The sequence below is a fragment of the Pollachius pollachius genome (genome assembly GCF_949987615.1).
Source record: "Pollachius pollachius genome assembly, chromosome: 8".
NCBI lineage: Eukaryota > Metazoa > Chordata > Actinopteri > Gadiformes > Gadidae > Pollachius > Pollachius pollachius.
In genome coordinates, this window is record NC_136941.1 from 22368270 (window position 1) to 22392844 (window position 24575).

General features: G+C 44.2%; 1 protein-coding gene across 3 annotated transcripts in view; it reads right to left on the reverse strand.

Annotated features, from left to right (window-relative positions):
- The window catches only part of cdk18 (cyclin dependent kinase 18), a 36486-nt gene that overhangs the window by 1747 nt on the left and 10164 nt on the right, over window positions 1-24575 (reverse strand). Inside the window, exons 2-15 of one of the 3 annotated variants that reach the window (XM_079740831.1) lie at window positions 23798-23933; window positions 16821-16963; window positions 11656-11802; window positions 10419-10475; window positions 9128-9242; window positions 8562-8656; window positions 7682-7744; window positions 7101-7224; window positions 5537-5657; window positions 4293-4390; window positions 3099-3204; window positions 2530-2572; window positions 1934-2024; window positions 1360-1437 (exon numbers count right to left, since the gene is read on the reverse strand). In XM_079740831.1, coding sequence (XP_079596957.1) covers window positions 1360-1437; window positions 1934-2024; window positions 2530-2572; window positions 3099-3204; window positions 4293-4390; window positions 5537-5657; window positions 7101-7224; window positions 7682-7744; window positions 8562-8656; window positions 9128-9242; window positions 10419-10475; window positions 11656-11802; window positions 16821-16963; window positions 23798-23915 — 1399 coding nt within the window. In that variant the 5' untranslated portion in view covers window positions 23916-23933. Of the gene's footprint in view, window positions 1-1359; window positions 1438-1933; window positions 2025-2529; window positions 2573-3098; window positions 3205-4292; window positions 4391-5536; window positions 5658-7100; window positions 7225-7681; window positions 7745-8561; window positions 8657-9127; window positions 9243-10418; window positions 10476-11655; window positions 11803-16820; window positions 17542-23797; window positions 23934-24575 lie in introns of those variants that run through there. The other 2 variants (XM_079740830.1, XR_013812012.1) reach the window with 2 other exon arrangements.

Here is a 24575-nt window from a genome sequence, read left to right on the forward strand (position 1 = left end):
GTCGTACACACGCGTACACACAAAGTGTTGTACACGCTGTTGGTGTTATGGCGCATAACACGTCGGACTCTCGTCTCTGGTATTTCCACAACGAGACTCGTAGTGGGGGTTATCTCAGCCATGGTTGACAATGAATTGGGGGAAAGGAACATTGGCTTTGACTCCCTGAAGTACATGAACCACGACATTGAGAAGAAAGGGATTGTTGGCCTCGAATGTCTCCCGCTTGAGCCCCGCTTCCCGCTGCTGAGAGACCACCGCCTCGGCGCTGCAGGAGGCGTTGGTGCCTAAGCGCTGACCGCTGCCGAGGCGGTGGTCCCTCGGCAGCAAGGCTCCGGCGGGAGACAACCGCGGTCAACAATCCCTTTCTCCTCCATGTCGTGGTTCAGTCTACTTCAGATTGATGTGGACGTGGAAGAACAAGAGACGTCGGAGAACCCTACACGGTCGTTTGAGATTCATAATATCGCCTGGAGGCTCACACAGCTTTTGGCCGTGATAATATATATTATACGATATAAATATCCATGTATAATATGATATTATTTAGATATAGAGCTCCAGGACTCCCGTGTGTTCTAGAATATTAACAGAACACGGCAAAAGGCTGTGTGCGCCTCGGCATAGACCACTGTAAACAGAGCACTTGGTACCGTGGCTGCAAGCTCCTCAGGTCCCACCCTCCTCCTTGACCCGCCTCGCTCCTCCTCATTTGCATTATAGCTACAGACACCAAAACAGCGTATTTGGGGGAAGGTCAATGTGCGACTGGCTCGGAGTGGTTGTAACTCTGCACCACGGCTGAATTTCGGGAACGTCTTTGAATACTGTGTTGGTGGCCCACTAAAACCTATATTAAAGCATCCATAAAATAGCATGTCATGGGACCTTTAAGATGAGATGAGAGAGAGAGGAGACCAATGCCTCTTTTTGCAAAAAAATTGTATTTAAACTTCCTGTTTAGTTGTGCAAATATATCTTCAAATAGAATATGCAGTTGTTTAAAACAAGTATTTCTGAGTTATTCCAATGAAATTGTCGTAATATAATCGTTGAAAATATAATTTCAGTAATTTCTTTCTACAAGAACAGTACAGGATTGAGGACCTAAAGGCCATCTCACCTAAAAGCCATCTTGGTTCCATTTCCACATTCAGGCTCCCATCCAGCTCATTTTTAGAACAAAGGCCACTAAGTGAATAAGGTTCATTGATTAAATAGAAAATAACCTGTCCATTGGAAAATATTTCCAATGTAACTAGTTCTCTCCTGTTTAACAGCGGAGGGGATGGATGAACAGGGAGCACAGTTTGAACCTTAGCAACAGGACCACAGTGCAGAGGTGGTGGTCGGTCTCACCTGGGGCCTGGAACACAGAGCTACGGTGTCCCGGGTCCTTCTGCAGCCTCACCTCAGACAGGGAGAACACAGAGGCCGCTGTGGACACGCACACACACACACACACACACACACACACACACGCACACACACACACACACACACACACACACACACACACACACACACACACACACACACAACAGACACACACTTCTGTCAGTTCAATTGCATATATTTGTTCATGCGATTTATTTATGATTTCACAATAATTAGTTAATATTTCATATGTGAATATATAACTATTATGTAAGAACTGAGATAGTACCGTGAAATAACATATTTTTCTCTTGAAGCTTAACTATGCTCTTAATATTATATAATTTGAGCTCTTTTGGTCTTATTGTTTTATGGTTGAGCCCACACACATATGCATGCATAGTTCACTGCTGTCTGCGTATTTGTGTGTGTGTGTGTGTGTGTGTGTGTGTGTGTGTGTGTGTGTGTGTGTGTGTGTGTGTGTGTGTGTGTGTGTGTGTGTGTGTGTGTGTGTCCGGGGTGTTTATGGTGGTGTGTCACTGTGTGTGGATCTTACTGTCGGCCAGGCTATGGATGTTCTCCCCCAGGCTGAGGAAGTAGGAGTGATGAAGGGCCGTTTCTGAGCTGACCCGTGTTTTAGTGTCAAACTGTAGAGGTAATGGAAATCCCAGCGATTACACACCCTAACACGAGGTCATCCATGATGAGAACCGTATCCCTCCACCATTTCATTACAAGGAATTTGCTTCTTTTAACCACAGCCTTAAATATGTATGCACTGCCTTTAAACTGACTGTGGTTATATGTGTTTAACCATAACACATTAACACTCAAATGATAACAGATTATTTAACCTTTAGAAAAACCAAATTGTAATAATTACAATTAAAAGATACTTAATAGAAAATACATTTCTGAGCAAAGTTTACTACTATTCAGGATTCACCATTGTTGATAATACGTCTCACACTCTTCTTGACTGTATTTGTAAGGTAAATATATATTCTGATAATTGTCACTAATAATGTATATTACTATACAGTATAAAACTGTCTGGTTACCTTCAGCTGCTTTCAGCCCCTAAACCTTTCTGGTAGGTGATACTGATTGGTACAATACCTCATGGTGCTAATTCAGTATAATTTCTCTTACCATTAATAGTGCATTCAGTAGATCGATTCCCTCTGTATCTAACCTGGGGAGACAAAATTAATAAAATTTGAACTGTAGGATATAAGAGCTGACAAGGCAGGAAGGGATGCAGATTAACCAGAATCAAAAATGTCAGAGAAACTACAATGTAGTGGAGTGTCAATGCCTGTGACAATCGTTTTCAGATTAAAAATCCCTGTTAGCGCTAATAACCAGGAATATTGCAAATCACCTGCAAGTGACTTGTGAATGCATACATTTATTGCATGTCTTCCTTTATATACTAGAGAATATGTTTGTGTTTGTCTCTTTCTGTCATTAATTTACTGCACATCAGATGGAAGAAGAGGACAACAGAGAACCAATAACAAAAATGTGTTGCTATGTTTGGCATACGTCAACATCAATGACAGCGGGTTATATAGAATAAGCCAAAAGGCCTCATAGGTTTATTATGAGGAAAAGGCAGTGATGTTAACCAGCAGTCACCAACACTGTGTGTGGTTCCTTCTGGGCCATAGGCTCAGCAGACTGTCTCCCAGCTGTAATGAGTCCGGTGGTAGTGGTACCTGGGCACGTGGTTGAGGAGGGCTTGAGGCCGGTACTTGGGGAACACATATGACCTGAACTCCTGGTTGCTGCCGATGCTCGGCCAGGTGTCCTCCGTCGGCGTCCCTGGGACGGACGGACAGAAAGATGTTAAAACACACACGTAGACAGCAGTTTTGCAATAGAATGTAACATCCTGTAAAGTAATATAAGTTGTTTTTCCCTTCTCTCTTTTAATTGGCTGCTACTTGGATTGATCCTCTGTACTTATTTATGTGTTTGCTATTTAAAGTCTTTCTCCAGGAATATTGGGGGACTACTCTAAAGCTAGCTCTGTGCCAGGATCAGGCAATATGGCCTATTGTCTTATATGATTGAAAACATGTCAATTTGGCAAATATTGCACAATAAAACTTGGAGATGAGGCACATTCCATCCTCATGACATGCCATCAACCTTACCTGGGACGGAGGGGTCAACATGTAATTCGTCCATTTAATGTGTCAATGTACACTTCGTAAGGGACGTCAGACGATGGGATAACCCTCCAAAAAATAATACTGAGTCTTTGGAGCGTGTCCTACATGGGTACAACAGCCTGTTGCTAAGTGCTATTCATGCTGAAACCTTCCCTTTATGCTGTGTACAAGCTGTGCTCACTCTGACCCAGTATCCTCCACATACATCATTTCACTCGCACAACAATGTCACAGGGGTTATCTTTCTTTTGTACAGAGATTTCCTCTATGGTCCTGGTAGCTGTAGGGATTTACTCCACACTTTGTCATTTTTTAAATCAGAAACCTGAGCCAGTGGCGTGTTGCAGAAAAGAGTTTGAACCCTGCTCTGGTAGAGGGCCGCCGCTGAGTCTGAAGACGCTTGCTCTTTGCGTCGACTCAAGTAAAGTCCTCGACTCTGCGAGCCACTTGTTACAACAGCATATGTTGATGATGTTGTTTGCAAGAAGGGGTCCCTCTCCTTGGGTGGTGGGATGCCTGCAGATCCTTGCCAGATCCACTGCCATCCAGAACATACTCAATGCATGGAAATGGATCAGGCCAGGTCCTGCAGGCATCCCAGAACCCAAGGAACTGGCCTGGTCCACTGCCACCCAGAGCATACTCAGTGAATGGACCTGCAAGCTGATCCACTGCGACCTAGAGCATATTCAGCACATGGCCTTGCAGCGCTCTAAGGGGAGCAGGCGGGCTCACCCATGAGTCTGAAGACCAGGTGGAGTTCCTCCTTCACAGTGGCTCCGGGGAACATGGGCCGGCCAGTGGCCATCTCGAACATGATGCAGCCGACCCCCCTTTGAAACACAACATGTGGACAAAGGTTCAATTCAATTCAATTGTTTTTTTATAGTCCTTAATCACAGGCACAGTCTCAAAGGGCTTAACAGTCCATGTGTTTATGACCTCCCCCCCTCCCTGACCTTAGCCCCCTAGAGGGCAAGTAAAAGCTCCATTAATTAGCAAGGAAGAAATCTTGAGAAGGAACGCAGAGTGGGGATCCCTCCTTCTAGGGTTGGGGCCATAATTGACATACATACATACATACAGGCCAAACATTTCAAAGATCAGGAAGCAAACAACACCGGAGGCCAATACTATAACACACACACACACACACACACACACACACACACACACACACACACACACACACTCTCCAGAGGCTGGATGACATATGCAGCCCATGCGTATCTTTTGTCTGGAGGGTCTCTGTGGAAAGACGTCCCGTGGTGGGCTGGAGGGGGAGGGTCGGCGGCGTTTACACCGCCAGCCACCGAAATGAAAGGTTGGCACAGCGACGCCGGCTTGTGCTAAATATAGCCGTGGTTATGTGTGATAATTGCAGACGCCATGAAACCATTGAAAACGGCTAATGAGTGTGATGCTTGTACAATACGGTAGCTGGATAAGATAAGGCGATCACAGTGTGCTTTAGTGTTTATTGAGGGGTTATTGAAGTCCGGCTCCACAAGTGTTATTCACACTCTTCCCCAGCAGAGAGATTTCAATAAAAAAATACCTCATAATTGCTTATTCTGCCCAGCACCTTAATCAGCTGTGCTCTGTAGACGTGAATAGACACGCATCGAGTAAATTGATGCGTGGATTCATTTTAGAAATCCACATATCCACATTTAGTGGATTCATTTTAGAAATCATCAATGCTGTTTGATAAGCCCTTCTGTTGTAAAATACCTCTGAGTCACACATTTTCAGCTTTCTTTGATGAATGATCACAATTATAATCTGTTTGATTAACACATCAAATGTAGTGGCTGGTTCATTTTATTTTAAAAAGAGCTCAAACTAACTTTGTTCCATTTAACAACAACAACATAGTTACAGTAACCAATGAATTAAACTCCACTTCTAGCTGAGATGTGGCTCTAGGTGGACTGTGTGCTCTGAGAAAGGGGGGTCTGGCAGGCTATAGTCCTCACCACATGTCGATGGGGGTGGAGTACTCTGTGGAGCCCAGCAGAACATCGGGGGGCCGGTACCACAGCGTAACCACCTCGTTGGAGTAGGTCTTGGTCGGGACCGACTTGGCCCTGGCCAGCCCTTCAGAGACAACACAATGAGACACAACATAAATCACTGGTCGGCCGTTCAGAGACAACACAATGAGAGACAACAACAACCACTGGTCAGCCATTCAGAGACAACACAACAAAACAACAAGGTTCACTGGCCAGTCCTTCAGAGACAACACAATGAGACACAACAACACAACAAGGTTCACTGGCCGGCCCTTCAGAGACAACACAATGAGACACAACAACACAACAAGGTTCACTGGCCAGCCCTTCAGAGACAACACAATGAGACACAACAACACAACAAGGTTCACTGGCCGGCCCTTCAGAGACAACACAATGAGACACAACAACAACTACTAGTCGGCCCTTCAGATACAACACAATGAGACACAACAACACAACAAGGTTGACTGGCCGGCCCTTCAGAGACAACACAATGAGACACAACAACAACTACTGGTCGGCCCTTCAGATACAACACAACAAGACAACAAGACACAACAATGCAACGATGTTCACTGGCCAGACTTCAGATACAACACAACAAGACACAACAACACAACAAGGTTCACTGGCCATACTTCTGATACAATCAAACAATAAACAAAAGGACACAACAACACAGCAAGGTTCTCTGGCAAGCTAGTCAGATACAACACAACAAGACACAAAAAGACACAACAAAACAACAAGGTTCACTGGCCTGCCCTTCAGATACATCACAGCAAGACCCAACAAGTCTCAACAACGTTCACTGTCCAGTCCTTCAGATGGATACAACAATACAGAACAAGGCTCACTTGGCCAGCTCTCAGTTTTAACCTGATATCTCAACTTGGTTGTACACAAATTCTGAAAAATTCTGAGAATACGATGCAGGAAAACATCGGCTTACATTTTCTTTCAGGAATAAAAATGGTGTTAATTATGAAGATTATTAGAAGTAACAGGCTGGGAGGAAGTCACCTGGGTGTGTCTTTTGGTGTGATACCCTAATAGTGCCTGTTCTAAGTTACTGTTTCCACGTGTGTACCCTTACCCAAAGGGCTCCTTTCTGTAAAGCCTTTTTACTAGAGCACCGCTTGTTAATATTTGTTTTGGGAGTGTGGCCAGAATGACTGATTGCAATATCAGGGTGTAGTTTTCCTTGAACGTGCCTCTACATCATCCGAAACAGCTAGCCATCACGTCATTTATGTATCCCACCCTCTGCTCACCCTCCTCATCACCTCCCCCTGCGGCATGGATCACATGGTATATGCGATAAAAAGGGAAGCAGGTCCCCGGGAGAAGACCCTGTTGCTAAGTTACAGCTTGCAAGATGCTAAAACGATCAGGACAGGAGCTCTTTCCAAGTGGCAGTAAAAATATAATTGGAGTTCAACCTGGCATGGTAACTGCTATTGTAGCGCAGACAAGTGATTCTGTACGTGTGGGTGGGTGGGTGGTTCGACTCCCACCGTACCGAAGTCAGCCAGCTTGAGCTCTCCCTTGTCGTTTATGAGCAGATTTTGTGGTTTGAGGTCTCTGTGTAAGATCTTTCTCTTGTGGCAGTAATTCAGACCCCGCAGTAACTGGAACATAAAGATCTAGAGATGGAGAGAAGGGCGCGAGTATCAAAACATTGGCAGATTAAACTGAACAACAAAATGACCACAGCTCACATCCACACAGATTGATCCGGTAAACACATATCGGAGGAGGTTTAAAAATACAGTCATTTCGAGTCCTTTTTGTTTTTCTGTTAAGTGTAAGTTGGCAGTGTGGTGACCAACACATTCATTTAATCCATCTGTTTGGCAACGATAGCTTGCCAACTTTCAATGATGCTAATTAATGATTGCTCAAATGACAAATTAACATCTGCAGAGAAATGTGACATTTCCTTTTTAATTCTAGAATATTTGTACGGATAAAACAAATGAGCAGTTTATTGAAGTGTATGTTGGACCCCACGATACACCACAGCTTAACATGTCCAGGTGTGTTCCAGCTCTAAGATGTTTTTATTATCCATCTATCGAAGGGTAACCAGACGTGTCTCACCTTGACGTTGTGCATGCTCATCAGGTTTCCACAGCTGTCCAAATACTGCTTGAGATCACTATCCTATAAGGAAGACATTGGTTGGATACATTAACATTGTGTTTGTGTTTATGCATGACACTCACAGACACACGCATGTGGGTGTCTGTTTAATACTGTCTCTTTAAAAAAGTTATAATTGTCTGACCGGCGGTTATCGGCAATCACGGCAAAAATCAAATAAATGTTTTCCTCGAAATAAGTTATTAGAACCCAGCGTTCCCTAGCAGCAGGGGGCGGGGAAGAGAGTGCTGTGTAGTACATTTGTCTGGTTGATTACCTCTTAGGGGCCGAACACATCATTTCAAGTTTCTAATCATCGTTGAGTTTTCCAATGAAATATTCGAATAGTTGTCAGTGCACAGTGCGTGACTTTCCCTGCCTTGATCAGAGCCGGCAGAGAGCACTGCTGCAAAATCACGTCAGAAAGCAAAACTACAAAACCATATAGGGTTGCAGCGTGTATGTTAGTGGCTTTTAGACCCCATCGGCGGTCCTAGTCCGACTGGATTATGGGAGCGCTTCAAAAGAGCCACAGCTTCCACAGTATGAGGAAAGGCGTGCTTCAACCTCACAAGGCAAACAAGGTGGTTTGAACATTGGGTAAAGTTTGGGTCAAATTGAACGTTAGGACGGGCACTATACACCTTCAGAGTAATAAGAGGAAGAAACTTGCTATGCTGTTTATTCATGTTTACTGCGTGTGTGTGTGTGTGTGTGTGTGTGTGTGTGTGTGTGTGTGTGTGTGTGTGTGTGTGTGTGTGTGTGTGTGTGTGTGTGTGTGTGTGTGTGTGTGTGTGTGTGTGCGCGTTTGAGTGGCCACTCACGGCTCTGTACTTACCAGGTATTCAAAGACCAGTGTTAGAGAGCGCTCTGTGTGGATGATGTCATGGAGGGTGACGATGTTGGCGTGCTTGAGGTCCTTCAGTAGAGACACTGGGGATGGTTAAAGAGAAAAACTGTTGAATTGAATTGAACTTACTTCACGATGCCAGCCGCCGCGAGTAACTTCACCGTGACGGGGAAGGGGAGTCAGAGGGCCAAGGTTTAAGATTCACGGTTCAATACTAATATGCATATATATATATATATCTTTCTCTCTCTCTACATGTAAATATAGATAAATATTTATCTATATGGTGTTTGGTTTATTATGTTAAACCAACAATGACAGCCAGGCCACTAGATGGAAGCAGTGTTCCAGTCCTAAAGAGCATGAACATGAACATGAAGGTGAACTGTGTGCGGTGTGCACACAGTGTGAATGCATGCACATTTCTGTGTGCGCTGTGTGCAAGTGAGAGAGAGAGAGTGTGTGTGTGTGTGTGTGTGTGTGTGTGTGTGTGTGTGTGTGTGTGTGTGTGTGTGTGTGTGTGTGTGTGTGTGTGTGCGTTTGTGGGTGCGTACCCTCTCTGATGGCCGTGCAGGGTGCTCCCTCCTCGTGCTCGAGGCGAATCTCTTTCAGTGCCACCAAGTTTTCAGTGAGTTTGCTCCTCCCTTTAAATACTGTGGCATATGTCCCCTATCGCACACACACACACACACACACACACACACACACACACACACACACACACACACATTTTGATTAATTCACATTGTACGCCATCCTATCCTACCATATGAATCCATAAAACAGGAACTTTAACGTTTCTTTTTGTATAACTGCTCCAGAACACAGCTTTAAAATCCGAGAGGCAGATAATCAAGAAGATGATGAATCATCAGACAACATTCATGATGATATCAATGTCATCAATCATGACATTATACATAACGTTGAAGATGTATAGTATTATACAATTCACTGGAATGCGTAAATATCATCGCAGACACATCATAGTACATATATGAAAGAGACATGGCACACTGCAACCGATTCCTCGTGTTTCTCACGCACTTTCCACCGCCTGACAACGTGGAGTAATGCGGACACGGCCATACTTCTGAAGGGATTGACCGGAGGCTTCAGGGCACAAGACGTAAACCATAGAAGTGATTCAATATATCGACAATAGAGGACTGTGTGGCCCCAGTGGTCGGCCCCACCGGCACCCGCCCCGGCATGACAGTCCACTATAAAAGCATCTCTTTGAGAGCTATCCACTGCGCTGACTGCTGACGGGTCATGTGACCAGGACTAATGCTAGCCTGCCATAGCTAACCCAACTAGCACCCAACCGACCCCCAGCCAGGAAGTCCCCTTCGCTACCCTGCTGTTGTTTGTTGTTTGTTGGCCGTTTGTTTTGACGTGCCCTGCGGGCCCTGACTCACTCTCACTGCTGGCGGAGACTAAGCCTTTCAGAGTCCAGACTCCCTAGCTCACAAGCTGCGCGATACCGCTGTGTTTTTAAATAAATTCAACGCTAAATGGACACACAGCTTGTCCCGTGGGGGTGTGCCTCGTGTTTGTGTGTAACTGGACGCTTGGGGTAAGAGATTCCTGTGTGAGTTCAATGTTGTCAAATGTTCAACAAGTCAAGTCTGATGAGGCGCAAATACAACTTCAAGCACAATACAATTTACAACTATAGTTATTTCATTATATTGGTAAAACTGCTCAGGGGATTTGTAAGAACATGACCTCATCTCTGTTATTTTCCTACTCTACCATCTTGTTTTTTCTTGGAAATATGCCACATTTGCAAAGTAAGAAAGGTACTTCATTAAAAGAAACAGTCATTTGAGAGGTACGTACCTCGCCCAGTTTGCCCAACTTAACGTAGGTTTCCAGCTTGCCAAAGCCTATGTCAGACTGACAGAGACGAGGAAGCAAACACAAAGGATAATAATAAGTTGGACGTTTATTTCAGTTTATACTCAGGAGAAACAAACAATGAGTTGGAGTCACAGGCAATCCCAACACATTATTCACACGTAATTGAAATACACTTTAATATAATCTGTTGATGCAAATGGTTGAATGTATTTTGAGCTTCTGAGCAATCAGAAGGCTGTTCAGACTTCTGAATGCTCATAAGCTCAAAATGCGTATAAGTTCTGTGCTTTTGTTCTACAATGGCCAAAGAAGAACTTTAAGTAAGTAAGCAGTCAATTGGCCTCAAGGCAATAGTGTTATAACACTCAGCCCCCAGCTAAAGTTTAGGCCCAGGAAAGATATATAGTATAGTCTTAAATAGTGACATGACATTGGGTTTGTTCTGAGTAACCATCTTTTAAAGTTAGATACATTTTTCTTTTGAAACATCCCCCCAGCCAGTTCAGCTTAATGCTGATCATGCTTTCCCTCAAAAGCTAATTGGGTGGTCTGGATAAATCGAATGTCATGGACCCAGGGAAACACAAAACCCAATCGATGGCTGAGAGGAGCAGGTGGTAATCGGGACAATCATTTATTTTTTGATTATTTTTAGATTCTTGTTAGATTGCCCAAAATGGGGATTCATTCACTTTTGTTGATGCATACATTCTCTAGTGATTTAGAACAAAAGTACAAGATATTTACCAGGCGGTACAATGGCCTATAATTATCCCTAGAAGAGGATATTGAATGTGATGTGCTGTGGAAATTACAAGGTATTTTTGGCAAATGATTGGGGTTTCATGGGACATTGGTGGAAGGAAACTGAACGGGCAGAGTTACACATTGTTCACTGTTTTAGATTTATTCTACCACAGAATAACTCATCCAATGACACTTTCAGAAGGGGACTTTGATGGGTGTATTTGACAGTGGTTTTAATTTAAAACCTTTACAAACATTTTCTTTACAGTGAGCTACTGTTGAGTTTGTGTTCGCTATAAATAGCCAAACACGTGCTTACAGAGACCCCCTCCAGCTGCGACCACATGATTGGCTCTAAACAAACGAGAAGCGACAGACACTCCCTGCTCCTTCAGATTGTAGCCAGACTACCGTCACACTTGAGCTGATCGATCTACCGTCCCGGGAGGCTGAGTGTCACGGGACCCACCAGCGAGGCGCGCCGGGAGATGCGGCTGAGGGGCTTGCAGGCGGGCGGCGGCGGCGGCGGCGAGGTCTGGCTCTCCAGCTGCAGCTTCTGCAGGAGCTCAGAGGGCAGGCGGAGGTCCATGGACAGGGACATGCGCTGTCTGACGTCCTGCACAGACACACACACACACACGGTCAATAACACACACACGCACACAAACAGACACACACTAGATCAACCACACACATACAGACACACACACACACACACACACACATATACAAATACACAAAGACACAAATATACACACACACAGTCAACAGACACACACACACCCTCATGATCAACCACACACACACACACAGATAGACAGACACAGAGAAACAGACACATGACCAACGACACACACACACACGACACACACAAACATCATGATCAGCAATACACACACACATAGAGACAGACATACAGAAAGACAGACAGACATACACACACACACAAACACACATATACACACTCACACACACAGGGCCCTATTTTAACGTCTGAAACGCAAGTGAGAAGAGCCAAGAGCAAGTAGCTTTGTGGGCAGTTCTATGGCGATGTCGCTAGTTTACCGGCGCAAAGAATTACTCTTTAGGGGTTGGTCTGAAGCAGCATAATTACCCGTAGGTGTGGTTTGGGCGTAACGTGCAATAAACCAATGAGAGTGCCAGCTCCCATCCCCTTTAAGAGCCATGAGCGCATTTGAATTACGAGTTGATATTTTGACAGTGCGTCTGCAGTCTCCGATGAGACAGATGCACATGAATTTCAAACTTCAAATGGCTCAGTTTATGGCCAAATGATACGGCCTAATTCACACATGAAATAAGGTTTTCTTCCACAACTTCAGAAATACTGAGTCCTCAAATTTTGGCAAAGAAAACTTATATGGTATAACATATGATGTGCGGTAACTGTGGTTCTATTTAATGATATACGCAATACATTTTAAACATCGTTTCTTATCAGTATTGTATGCATTATCGTTATCGACTTGTGTTTATAATATGCATGTATCCCCCCGTTAATATACATTGCCATGGAGTGTAATATGCGTTACGTGTTTAGTTTGCGTGTGTTTAAACAGATGGACGCACACACGCGCGCCCACATTCATTAATTCTTTTACACATACACACACGCGCGCCCGCATTCATTCATTCATTCTTTTTAACACTCACTCGCGGTAAAACAATGTTTTCTCACGATCAAATACTCATCAATCCTAAAAGTTATGGGCATGTACACGACGTCTGTGTCAAGAAAATATGTGTTTGCTGTACGGTGTTGCAGATGCATTGATTTAAAAGTAAAACTTATTACCGCTGTATCAGCTGTTCTTTCCCAAATAATTTACCAAGAATGTGTGGCTAGGTAGATGAGGGAAGCAAAGTGTATGCGCGAGGTGCACAAGCAACATTATGCATGCGCCCTTAAAATAGCATCTGAACAACGCGCCACTGACTTTAAACCAGGTATTTCCTGGTTTGTGGCGCAAGTGGTTTCTGAAACTGCAAAATAGCACCAGGGAACGTTTTCGCCAGAAAACGCCTCCTCCTTTCGCCGAACCGCCCCTTGGGGCGCAAGATCATTCCCTAATTTACCGACGCGTGGCGCAGGAGGGAATAGAACGCTCTGCGCCAGTTGCAAACTAGCAACGACACATGCGCCAGTGATTAAGTCAATTGCGCCGGATGCAAGATAGGGCCCACAGTATTAAGTGAGAGCTGCTGTATGTTAGATTCAAGAGATGTAAAGAGAGAGAGAAAAAAATAGCAAAAGCAGAAGAGAGCATGATTTCCAAAATGATATATCTCCCTCCCTCCCTTCCACCCTAGATTGCTCTGTAATTGAGAGTGCTGCCCATTTTCCGCAACTCTGATTGACAGCCATGGCAGAAGCCTCTCGCAAATTGATGAAGCGATGCCCTGATTGGTCCGAACTGCACCAGCTGCGGTCCAAATTGGAAATTAATTCATACAGAGGGAGGGGCGCAATGGCCCCATTTACACGAGAACGCTTGCGGGTAAAAACGACAAAATATTTTATCGGAAGTGCCTTTCATTTAGACGGTGACGGCGTTTTTGGGGCTTAAAAACGCAAAAATCAGAAACCACCCTCCAGAGTGGAAAACTTAAATACGCTCCACCGTAGCGTTTCCGTCTACCCTGACAAGACGCAAAACTTTTCTCAGATCTGCTCACGTTGCGTACGCGTTTACGTCACATACATGCCCCAGTACAGGGAAATAAACAAACATGTTGGATTATTTCCATGCGTCCGACCGTCAAGCTGCTCTGGCAGCTCTAATAAACTTACAGGAGTCTTTCCACGAAATGTACAGGATATGTACAGATAATATTACTGAACAGAGAAGGATCTGTAATTATGTTTTGGTTTTCGCGGCGCAGATAAGAGAAGGAAGATTCTACGCATGCGCTCAGACATGGCGGTGTTGTGTGATAGTGTATCACAGCACCATCTAGCCGCCTGACATGCATACCCAATCGAATTCCACACACTTTTGCGTCACCGTATGCACGCAGATTTCCTCCCGAAAACACTTAATAAAAATAAAATATAAAAAGTGAAGACGCGACGCCGCTTTTGCGTCTTCTGTTCAGACCGTCACCATGTAAACGTAGCCGCAATCTACATTGAGATGAGGTCTGGGAACTAGAGGTGGTTCGGTCGCGAACTGATTCGTTCGAACGAACGAATCGTTAGAACGAACGATCCGAACTGGTTCTTCTCTCTCGTTCGCGTCGTTCGCGTCGGTCGTCTCGTTCACGTCGGTCGTCTCGTTCGCGTCGTTCGTGACTCAGAATTGACTCCTCCCAGACTCACGACTCGCAGACAGTTCGTTCAGGAAGACGAGGGACCGAGGCGACTCACGGCACACACTGTTGCTTGCATTGCACCAGGAGCAGGTTATAGTTATAACTAGGCTTTACTTAGTTAGCTTCAACGATACATGAAGTAAACATACTTGGAACGTCCATGTAGGCCTACGCAGCAGCACTATGCGCAGGTGATGCCGCATGATATGCCGCAAGGCATATCATTATTAACTAACGCATTATCTCTGAGGTGAAGTAAAGCCTCAGGTGGTCCGTTACATTTTCTTGTCAAGTAGCCTGGTGTTTACATTTTAGGGTTAGGGTTTCACATTGTTCCTTTATCTCGGGTATTTTTTTAATATATAAAATTAACGATATTGACTCAACTTTCAGGATAAAGTGATTCGATTCGCCATTCGATTCACCGGAAACTCGACTGAACCAGTTCAGTCGAACTGGTTCTCAGCTGAGTCTGACTGACTCAGCTGAGAACCATGCAATGGGTGCATTGCATGATGCGATTCACCGCTACCGGAAACGGAAACTGGACTGAACCGGAAACTGGGCTGAACGAACGAACGAACGATTCGCGAACGACTCATCTTGGCGAACTGACTGACGCGAACTGGTTCACGTAAACGAATCATTGAATCCACCTCTACTGGGAACCACACATTCATTTTCTCATATTTGAGGCGTGGTTTACGATTGTCCGGAGCCGTTTATTGGGCGCTACGAATGTCTATCATAAGAGTCTGTACGTAGCTCATAGCCAATCAAAGCTTGTTGGTAGCAGGGCAAAGACATCCTTCTTGGTAATAAAAGAGTTTAACGCCGAAAGTTGCTCTTTTTTCAAAATAAACTTGCGTTCTAAAATACTTAGAACACTATCTAAGGCTGCATCGAAAGGTAACACGTCTGCTGCCATTTTGGATCCGTAAACTACAAACTTCGGTGTCGCATAGACGTCGTCATCGTCTTGCCGTCCCTCCCCGTTCTATGATTGGTTCCCTATCTCAGGCGAAAATCGGGGCGCAGGCCACTGGAGACACATGTTCCCACAGTGCATGTCGCTCACGAAGAGCTGCTCGCTGTGTCAATCACCCCAAATAAACCTCACATAAGTTGCAAAAAATATCTAAACAATCATGCAATAAGTCTGATAGCAATTCATTTGATCTGTACTTAAACTTCATGGAAACTTCTGTCCTCCTTGCACAACCATACTCATGGCGGCCACAGTGCACTGCTAGCAACAGGCAGCCATCCTGCTAGTAGTGCATAGGACAACTAGAACTCATCGCGTCCACCAAGTTATATGCCTTCAAACACCGTTGCCTTTCAAGAGCCTGTTATTTTGTTTCCCCTGTTCTAAATGACTTTTCCTGGCCACACCCTCCCCCAGACAAGCCTGCTGGCATTGAGTCCTATAACTTTTACTTTATTCATATATATTTATTTGCATTATTTTCTTTCCGTGGTGCCCTTGTGTGAGCCAGCCAACTGGATACAGAACAGTAAAGACTGGGAGCAGGGCTGGGTCGGACAAAAGGGGAACCAATAATATCCCTGTGATGAGAGTTTACAGCCAGGTGACTCATTCTCTCTGAGCGCAGTGAGATTAAAGGCTCTAGGGTTCAGGGTGTTGAGGGTGAGAGGCTGCACTCAATACACACAGAATTAATTATCATTTAAACAGCCTTGGTTTAGGAACTGAAGGTATGATTGGAGAGCTATTATTTGAGTGTCCTTTATTAAAAATGCCAGTCATCCGTAAACTTGAGCGACATACCCGCTGAAAATACCTGTTCTGTTTGGCTGTTATTTAGGGGGGCGCAGATAGTGTGAGAACCTTTCTATAGCACCTGACATCCATCATCTCCCCTTGTGCACAGATACACACACACACACACACACACACACACACACACACACACACACACACACACACACACTTACCTTTGAAGATTGCTGTTTCACTTTGTCCATTAAGTCTTCACTTCCAAGTTCAACTTTAAGTGACCTATTTTAATATCAATATCATAAAAATGAGGCCCTGACTAAGCTGTTATAAGCCACACAAACACACAGAAGGTGCTACCACTCATGTGGAAGCACCTTCTGTTATGCGGGCCCTCACTTCACCCCTGTTGTTATGATCAATCAGGGTTATGCGTCACCACATATTCTTTGAGTGCGGGCCTGGGAAGCTCTTTAATACTTCAATGTGATACGGCTACACAAATATACCATATACACAAAGGACACAACACGCACGCACGCGGCTCCCTCTGCACTCACCTCCATGGAGAAGCGGCGGTGCTGGGCCTTGTTGTGGTACAGCAGCTGGGAGGGGGATTGGGTGCCAGGGGGGGCCATCTCAGGAGTCACCGGGCTGGGGTCTTGGGACGGGACACCCAGACTGTCATGGCGGTGATCCAGCCCTGCAAAACACACACACCAACACACACACCAACACACACACCAACACACACACACCCACACACACACACACACACACACACACACACAGACAGACAGACAGACAGACAGACACACAAACACACAGAAAAACACACAAAGACAGACACAGACATACCACACATACACACACACACACACACACACACACACAAACACACATAACTCACTTAGTGGGATTGGTTTGAATCGTGATTGTGCATCAATTTGCATGACAAAGAAGTATAAATGCATACGGCCACAGAAATTTGCATATAGGTTTATGTAATACGCACTTATGACACACAGGCACAAAAGAACAGCGCCACACTTGGACACATAAACATGATCAGGCCTGTGCACACGGCTAATGGTGAGCACACACACACACACACACACACACACACACACACACACACACACACACACACACACACACACACAAAAATACACACACACAAACACACACACAGCTCTCTACGTTGTGTTTGTGTGCGTTTGTGTGTGTGTGCTGAGTGTTTCTGTCCGTCGTCTGGAGCGCAGCCTCATCAACGATGCACTGCTCAAGTGTGAACGAGGACGTCACGTGCACTCTCCCAGCAGAAGCAGAGAAGCAGCAGGCGGAGCGGTCGACCTAGGAGCAAGAGGTGAGGCTGTGAACACTAAGAGATCTCTAAACGTGGGTTGGATGTTGTGGACAAGCGGCGCTGCTGGAGACCAACGCAACGCACATTATGCAAAGGCCTCAACCCCCTGTTGAATTGCTGATTATGATCACTGCTGTGTGTGTGTGCGTATATATATATATATCTATATATAATAATGCATATATATATATATATATATATATATATATATATATATATATATATATATATATATATATATATATATATATATATATATATATATATGTGTGTGTGTGTGTGTCTGTTAGTGTGTGTGTGTGTGTGTGTGTGTATGTGTGTCTGTGTTTGTGTGTGTGCGTGTGTGAGTGTGTGTGTGTGTGTGTTTGTGTGTGTGCGTGTGTGTGAGTGTGTGTGTGGCCTCCTGGGGCACATGTCACTTGTTGGTCATGGTCCCTCCTAAGGAGACAAGGAGTCTCTCTCTCCCCCCCGCCCCACACACACACACACACACACACCCACAGCCCACCCCCGGCTCTAGGTCAGACTTGATGTAAGATTAAAAAGATACATACCACATATCATAAGGGCCTCACATTTGAAGGGAAAAGAGAAACACATACACCTCCACACCACTGTGCATATGTGTGTTGCACAAAGGCAGTGCTTTTTCGATTATTTTTTGTTGTTATGATAAATGAAAACAAGTATAGAGTTGGTTGATGGGGGAAGGGACACACACACACACACACACACACACACACACACACACACACAAACAGTGTTTGAATGCAGTTGATTATTGCAGCACAACAACCACAACAAAAAAACAGACAGACTATTTCACTCCATCTTAAAGGGAGGAACACAAAGAAAGTGTCTCTCCAGCGGTACTCTGCATCTGAATGGCTCGGCCACAGCGGCTCTTTTGATCCTCTGACATAATTATACACCATTGTCTTAGAAATAGCCGCCTCAAAGCTAATTATTCATAATATAGCCCTAAAGAGAACCCCAAAAACACAAGATAGAGTCATCCATTTTATAATGCGATTTGCCTCTTGTTGTGAAACAGCAATCATTTTTTATTGTCCAACGCTATATTCCCCAAATATCGATGTGGCATCACGGTATGGCAACATATTGTACAGTGCTTAAGGATGAATCACAAAATGTAGGTAGACCAAGTCTATAGGTAGACCGATACTAAGATTACCTTTTTAAAGATCCCATATCATGCTTTTTAGGGGTTAATTATTTAATTTGGGGGTACTACTAGAATAGGGTTACATGCCTGTATGTTAGAAATACCCCTTAATATTCTCACACTGTTTATTTCTGTAAAACCAATTTCAAACCACTTTCAAAAACGTTTGATTTGTATCGCGTCGCTTTAAGGCCTGCCTCCCGAGTTGCCCAATCCGCTGTGATTGATCACAAATTCACACCCCGGAGAAGTTGTAAACATTGCGGGTTGCTGGGAGGCGCAACTTCTGCTCATCAGCACCGCCTACTGCACTACGGATGTAAAGTTTGTGCACAAACAAGCGGTTTCACACACTTATTGACCGGCGTTCTCGACAGGCGCAAATTTTTCCCCTGCCTCAGACTTAGATTTTTCTAACTTAGCAGACGTAAAACATATATACATACGGCATATAACACTCTAAAGCAAAAGGAAAGGTTGAAAAAGCATGATATCACCCCTTTAATGAAGTAGCTATTGATAGCCCAAACCCACACACACTTAAATGAAAGTGATAGCTTTTGAAGGTAAAAAAAATAATAAAATAAAAAAGGGACCAATTTGGTGCTAATTTGGTTTCAGGTCAGTAAAATACCACGGCAGTCATGAGTGGGAGGAAGAGGTTTAGGTAGGACAGGATATGAGAGGAGTGGGAAATCAGGTGGACACCAAAGAGGTTATTAATTGACTCATATATCAGCAGCAAAATTCTGTGGATGTCTAAAAATGTGTACATGTGATTCAGCCTGCAGGAAGGACAGTGGATGGCAGACAATGTTAACAGATATTGTTCTCTCGGCAGAACATGGAAGCTGTCATAGAACCTCACATCAAAACGGGTAAAACAGCTGTTTTAGAATGTAATTGTGTAATTGCCACCCGGACCATGTTTGCTCCATTTCGGAAAGAATATGTAGGCTTCAGTAGTAAACTGTGAGAGGCAAATCATTCATTTGATCCAGTTTTAAGGGTGCAATGAATTACACGTTACTCAAATGTATGAGATCATTACGCATCAAGAAAGACACGCAACTCAAACTGAAAAAAATGAAACCTTAATGGGTATAAATAATAACTACTTCATAACTGAAAATGATTTTGAATGCATAACATATAACAGAATTTTAAATTATTTTTCAAAAAACAAATTAGAAAGGTTGAGCTTGAAGCAAAATAATATGTATTTTCAGAAAATGGAATTTGGCTACTGGAATCAATTTGTCCCTCAAGAGAATATTGTCATAAAACAGTAAAGGATGCATCCTTCTCCTCGCACGAGGAGAAGGATGCAGGACACCAACACCAACATGTATTTCAACTGATGTGATTCATCTAGTTACTCCTGGTTCATTTAGAATCCGGGAAGCAAAAAACAAGACAGCCTGCTTGCTTGTGTGACTAGATCCCAGTATGGAACACACAGGCATCGTGTTTAGCTAGCTTCAGAGGCTCTCGCTAGCTCGTAGAGAGAGAAGGTTACGATGTCACTAAAACTGCCTTTCAGGTGTGTCGCCTGTGCCGTCGTCTTTTGGTATAATGTATTTTTATGGTATTTCACTTCAACCGTTCTACTGTAACGAACTGCGACTTTCTTTACTTGCAAAATCATCTTTTAAATTTAAAAACAGCATATGTGTCATGGATCGACAGTTCGAATCAGTTCACCAAAACATTTGTCTCTTGCCATTGACAGCCATATACATGTTTTTGCAGAAATCATGTCCCATGGAGGGGAGAGACTGAGGCTTTCTAACAAGCTTTGTTTATTTAAGTTCCACATCCTGTGCATCAGTGATGAATGAGGAGGGTAAGTACCCTACATACCATTCTGGGTTAGTACTTTCAGAGACGTATTCACACTGTTTTCCAAAATATTCCTGGTTAGTAGAAAATACCAGAAGATAATGTTGTTACCTAGCAATGTGACAGTGTCAGACTTGATCGTTGTTTCTAAGACGTTGAATTACATTGGGTGTCGGTTGGGAAATTTGACTGATTTGAATGATTCTCTCAGGCAGGAAGACAGCAACATGCTCATTAGGATGGCAGCCAAAAAATAAAGGCGGCTATAAGGAGCCTCTTTAAGAGTCAGACAGAAGACAGACAGAAGCAGTCCAGCCAGGTAGACGCTGAAACAGCGGTGGAGAGGCAGGTGCAAAGGCAACACATGTTAAGCTGATTACAGTTTAAAGTAAAATGAAATGAAAAATAGTTTTTAGCTGAAACCCTGCTATTTAGGGCTTCTGGGTGTTTCAAGTTTCAATCAGGGGTCTCTAATCCTGGGATTTACAATATTCTGCACCCTGGTCTGCACCCCTTGTCTGGGTGTCTGTGGATGAGTGTGTGGCTACCATTACTATCTGTAAAAGGAAACTATCTGGAAAAATACTATGCTTTTTTCTGAGGAGAAACACAATTACACCTGATTCATTAATCTATTCAGGATTTGTTCATTAAATGCCCGTCTTGCTTGTTTCAAGCTAAACCGATTTCTTCAGGGTTGGCTCACTGAATGAACCAGTATAAAGTGCAGCTATAAGCCTCAGCTATTGTGAATCGTGTCCTTGTATGGTGTGTGTGTGTGTGTGTGTGTGTGTGCGCGTGTGTGTGTGTGTGCGCGTGTGTGTGTGTGTGTGTGTGTGTTTGTGCATGTATATGTGTGTGTCTGCGTGTGTGTGTATAATTATAGATATATGTGTGTGCTTCTGTGTGTGTGTGTGTGTGTGTGTGTTTGTTTGTGTGTGTGTGTGTGTGTGTGTGTGTGTGTGTGTGTGTGTGTGTGTGTGTGTGTGTGTGTGTGTGTCTGTGTGTGTGTGGAGGGGGGGTTGTGTAGGAGAATACTCATTAGACATATTCCACATGCTGCAAGATGACATGCATCCTAAGAGAGAGGTAGTCAGTGAACCGAGAATCGCTGGCTTTTCTGTCTCCTTGCAGAGTTTGATGCTGTTCACCGACACATGAGTGTTGAATATTTTCCAGATTTAAAACATTTTTGTCAATAGATGGAAGCTGATTGCATTGACGGTGGATAGAAGATAGGAAACTGTTGTCTGTGCATGGTTGATAAAATGGTTGCCTACTGTTTATTTCGGATAGGCAGTTCGAATAGGCATTGATTTGTGTTGGTTAGTAAACTAACATTGATGTTGGCTGGTCCAGATGTAATATGAAATGTATGTCACTCCTGCCATTTTCTCTGTTGCTCCTGCGTGTCTCCGTGTTTTACCCTACTTTGTACATTTATTCTTCCTTCTTTCTTTATGTTGTTCTCACATCAGGCTGCCTCTGCTTTTCTTTGTGTGTGTTCTGCCATTAACATCCAGATCCAGTCTTATTTGTATTTCTGTGCTCTTGATGTTGGCCAATAACAACCCCCCTGCTGCTACAAATTGATCTGCCGGTAGCCAGTTTCCATTTTCTGAAAATATTTTGCCCAAGTTCAACCTTTCTAATTCATTTTTTGAAATAGTACTTAACAATTCTGCAATATGTTATCCATTCAAAATCCTTTCCAGGTATGAAATAGTTATTATTTATAACCGTTAAGGGTTCTTTTTTTTTCAGCTGGGGTTAGGATTAGTCCAAAGCACTGGATAATGAAGAAAATAAGTATACTTAGCAAGAGAGGAAGAAGGGCTATATATATATATATATGTTTCTCTCTCTCTCTCTCTCTCTCTCTCTCTGTCTCTCTCTGTCCCTCTCCTGCTCCCTCATGGCTGACCTTCATGAATCAGACAGAGAGGCAGACATAACGACGCTAGGGAGTGTGGAAGCAAATATCCAGCTGCTATCCTCTGTGTGATAGCTATCAGCGCACGCAAGTGCACGCGTACACACGCACACACACACACACACACACACACACACACACACACACACACACACACACACACACACACACACATCAGTGCACTCAGACACTGTGTGTGATTAGTGATGCACTTAGGCTAAACAAGGCTCGATCTGCATTGATTCCTTTCACTGTACAACCTTTTCTGTATGTATTCCAACTTACCTCCTGAGGGTTCTGCTTTGACAAAAAATGGACACATCATACACACATATGTGTACACACACGCACACATGCATGCGCACGCACACACCACCATCCATCTTTTTTTCCCACCGAGGTCATTGCCAGCAATGCAGACCAACACACACATCCACACAAATATCAACAGGTAACAGCTAGGCAAAGAAAAGTTTTTTATCAAAGGAATTAGAAAGGATAAGGAATTAGGAAAGAAGAAGTAAATGGAGTGCTTGTACCCAGATGTTTGTAAAACATCTTGTGAGAACCTGAGGAAGTTGCACAAGAAGTTGCACAGGAAGTTAGTGGGTTCTCTGTATATGTAACATCCAACCACAAGACCCCGGAAAACAGAGGACCCCCGGCGGGGGCTTACATAGACGTATGAACAGTATGGTTGATGTGTGACCGCTGGTTGAACAGTAACATAGATTAACAGAATATTTTGTTAACTGCACCCGTGCACTACATTTTACATTTTTTAATTCAGGGGATTTTGCTGACACTTTGATCCAAAGCGGCTTACAGCCATTCATACACACCGACTGCGGAGTCAACGACGCAGGGCAACAGCCAGCTTGTCAGCAGCAGTCGGGGCGAGGAGCCTTGCTCAGGGACATCTATACACTCAGCTAGGGAATCGAACCAGCAACCCTCCGGTTACCAGACAACATTCGTTACTTCCTGAGCTACTGCCACTCACTAGATCCAATCATGTCCCTCAGTCTGTGTAGACGTGGGCTGATTAGATGATCAGGATGGTTCAGACAAGATATGGTTCAACTGGGGAGGGAAGTTAGACTTCACCTCATCAGCCCTGTGTGTGTGTGTGTGTGTGTGTGTGTGTGTGTGTGTGTGTGTGTGTGTGTGTGTGTGTGTGTGGGGGGGGGGGGGGGGGGGGGGGTTGTACCCTGGGTGTGTCGGATGTTGAGCTGGTTGATCTGCTCTGTGAACTCGTTCTCCTCGATGGTCTCGGTGCGTGGCACCGACAGAGAGAAGCGCCTCTTGAAATTCTTCATCTTGTTCATGGTGGGGATGAGCAGGGCCTGAGAGAGAGAGAGAGAGAGAGAGAGCGAGAGAGAGAGAAAAGTCAAACACAAGGCATGCAGCATGGTGGACACAGAGTTGTTTATTCCATAGGCATTTAAAGACCACAACAACCCACAATGGATTCAATGAAGTTGATGACTTCACATAATGGGTACCCTTTGATCATGCTACAATTTGTTAGTGAACTATGTTTTAGACACTTCCCCATCCATCCACCCACAAATCCAGGCGTCCATCACCCAACCTATCCAGGCAGTCATCCTCCCACTCGGCCACCCAACCATCTCACCCACATCTTCCCTCTCCGTTTACAGCCCAAAAGTTCAAAAGTAAAAATCAGGACCCTTTGACTAACATGCCTTATGTTAGATATGAGGTTGGTGCCGACACAAACACAGACAAACATTAACACACAAACACACACATACACACACACACACGCACACGCACACACACACACACACACACACACACACACACACACACAGCTTAATTGTGATGTGCCACATGCTACTGTGGAGGCTGACCACAGACCCATCATTAGGACACAGTGGCGATGGCATGCTTCCAAACTCCCTCTTTCTTGTCTCATGTGGGCTCTCTCTGCCGTGCGTTAATGAGACGATAACAGTGGGATG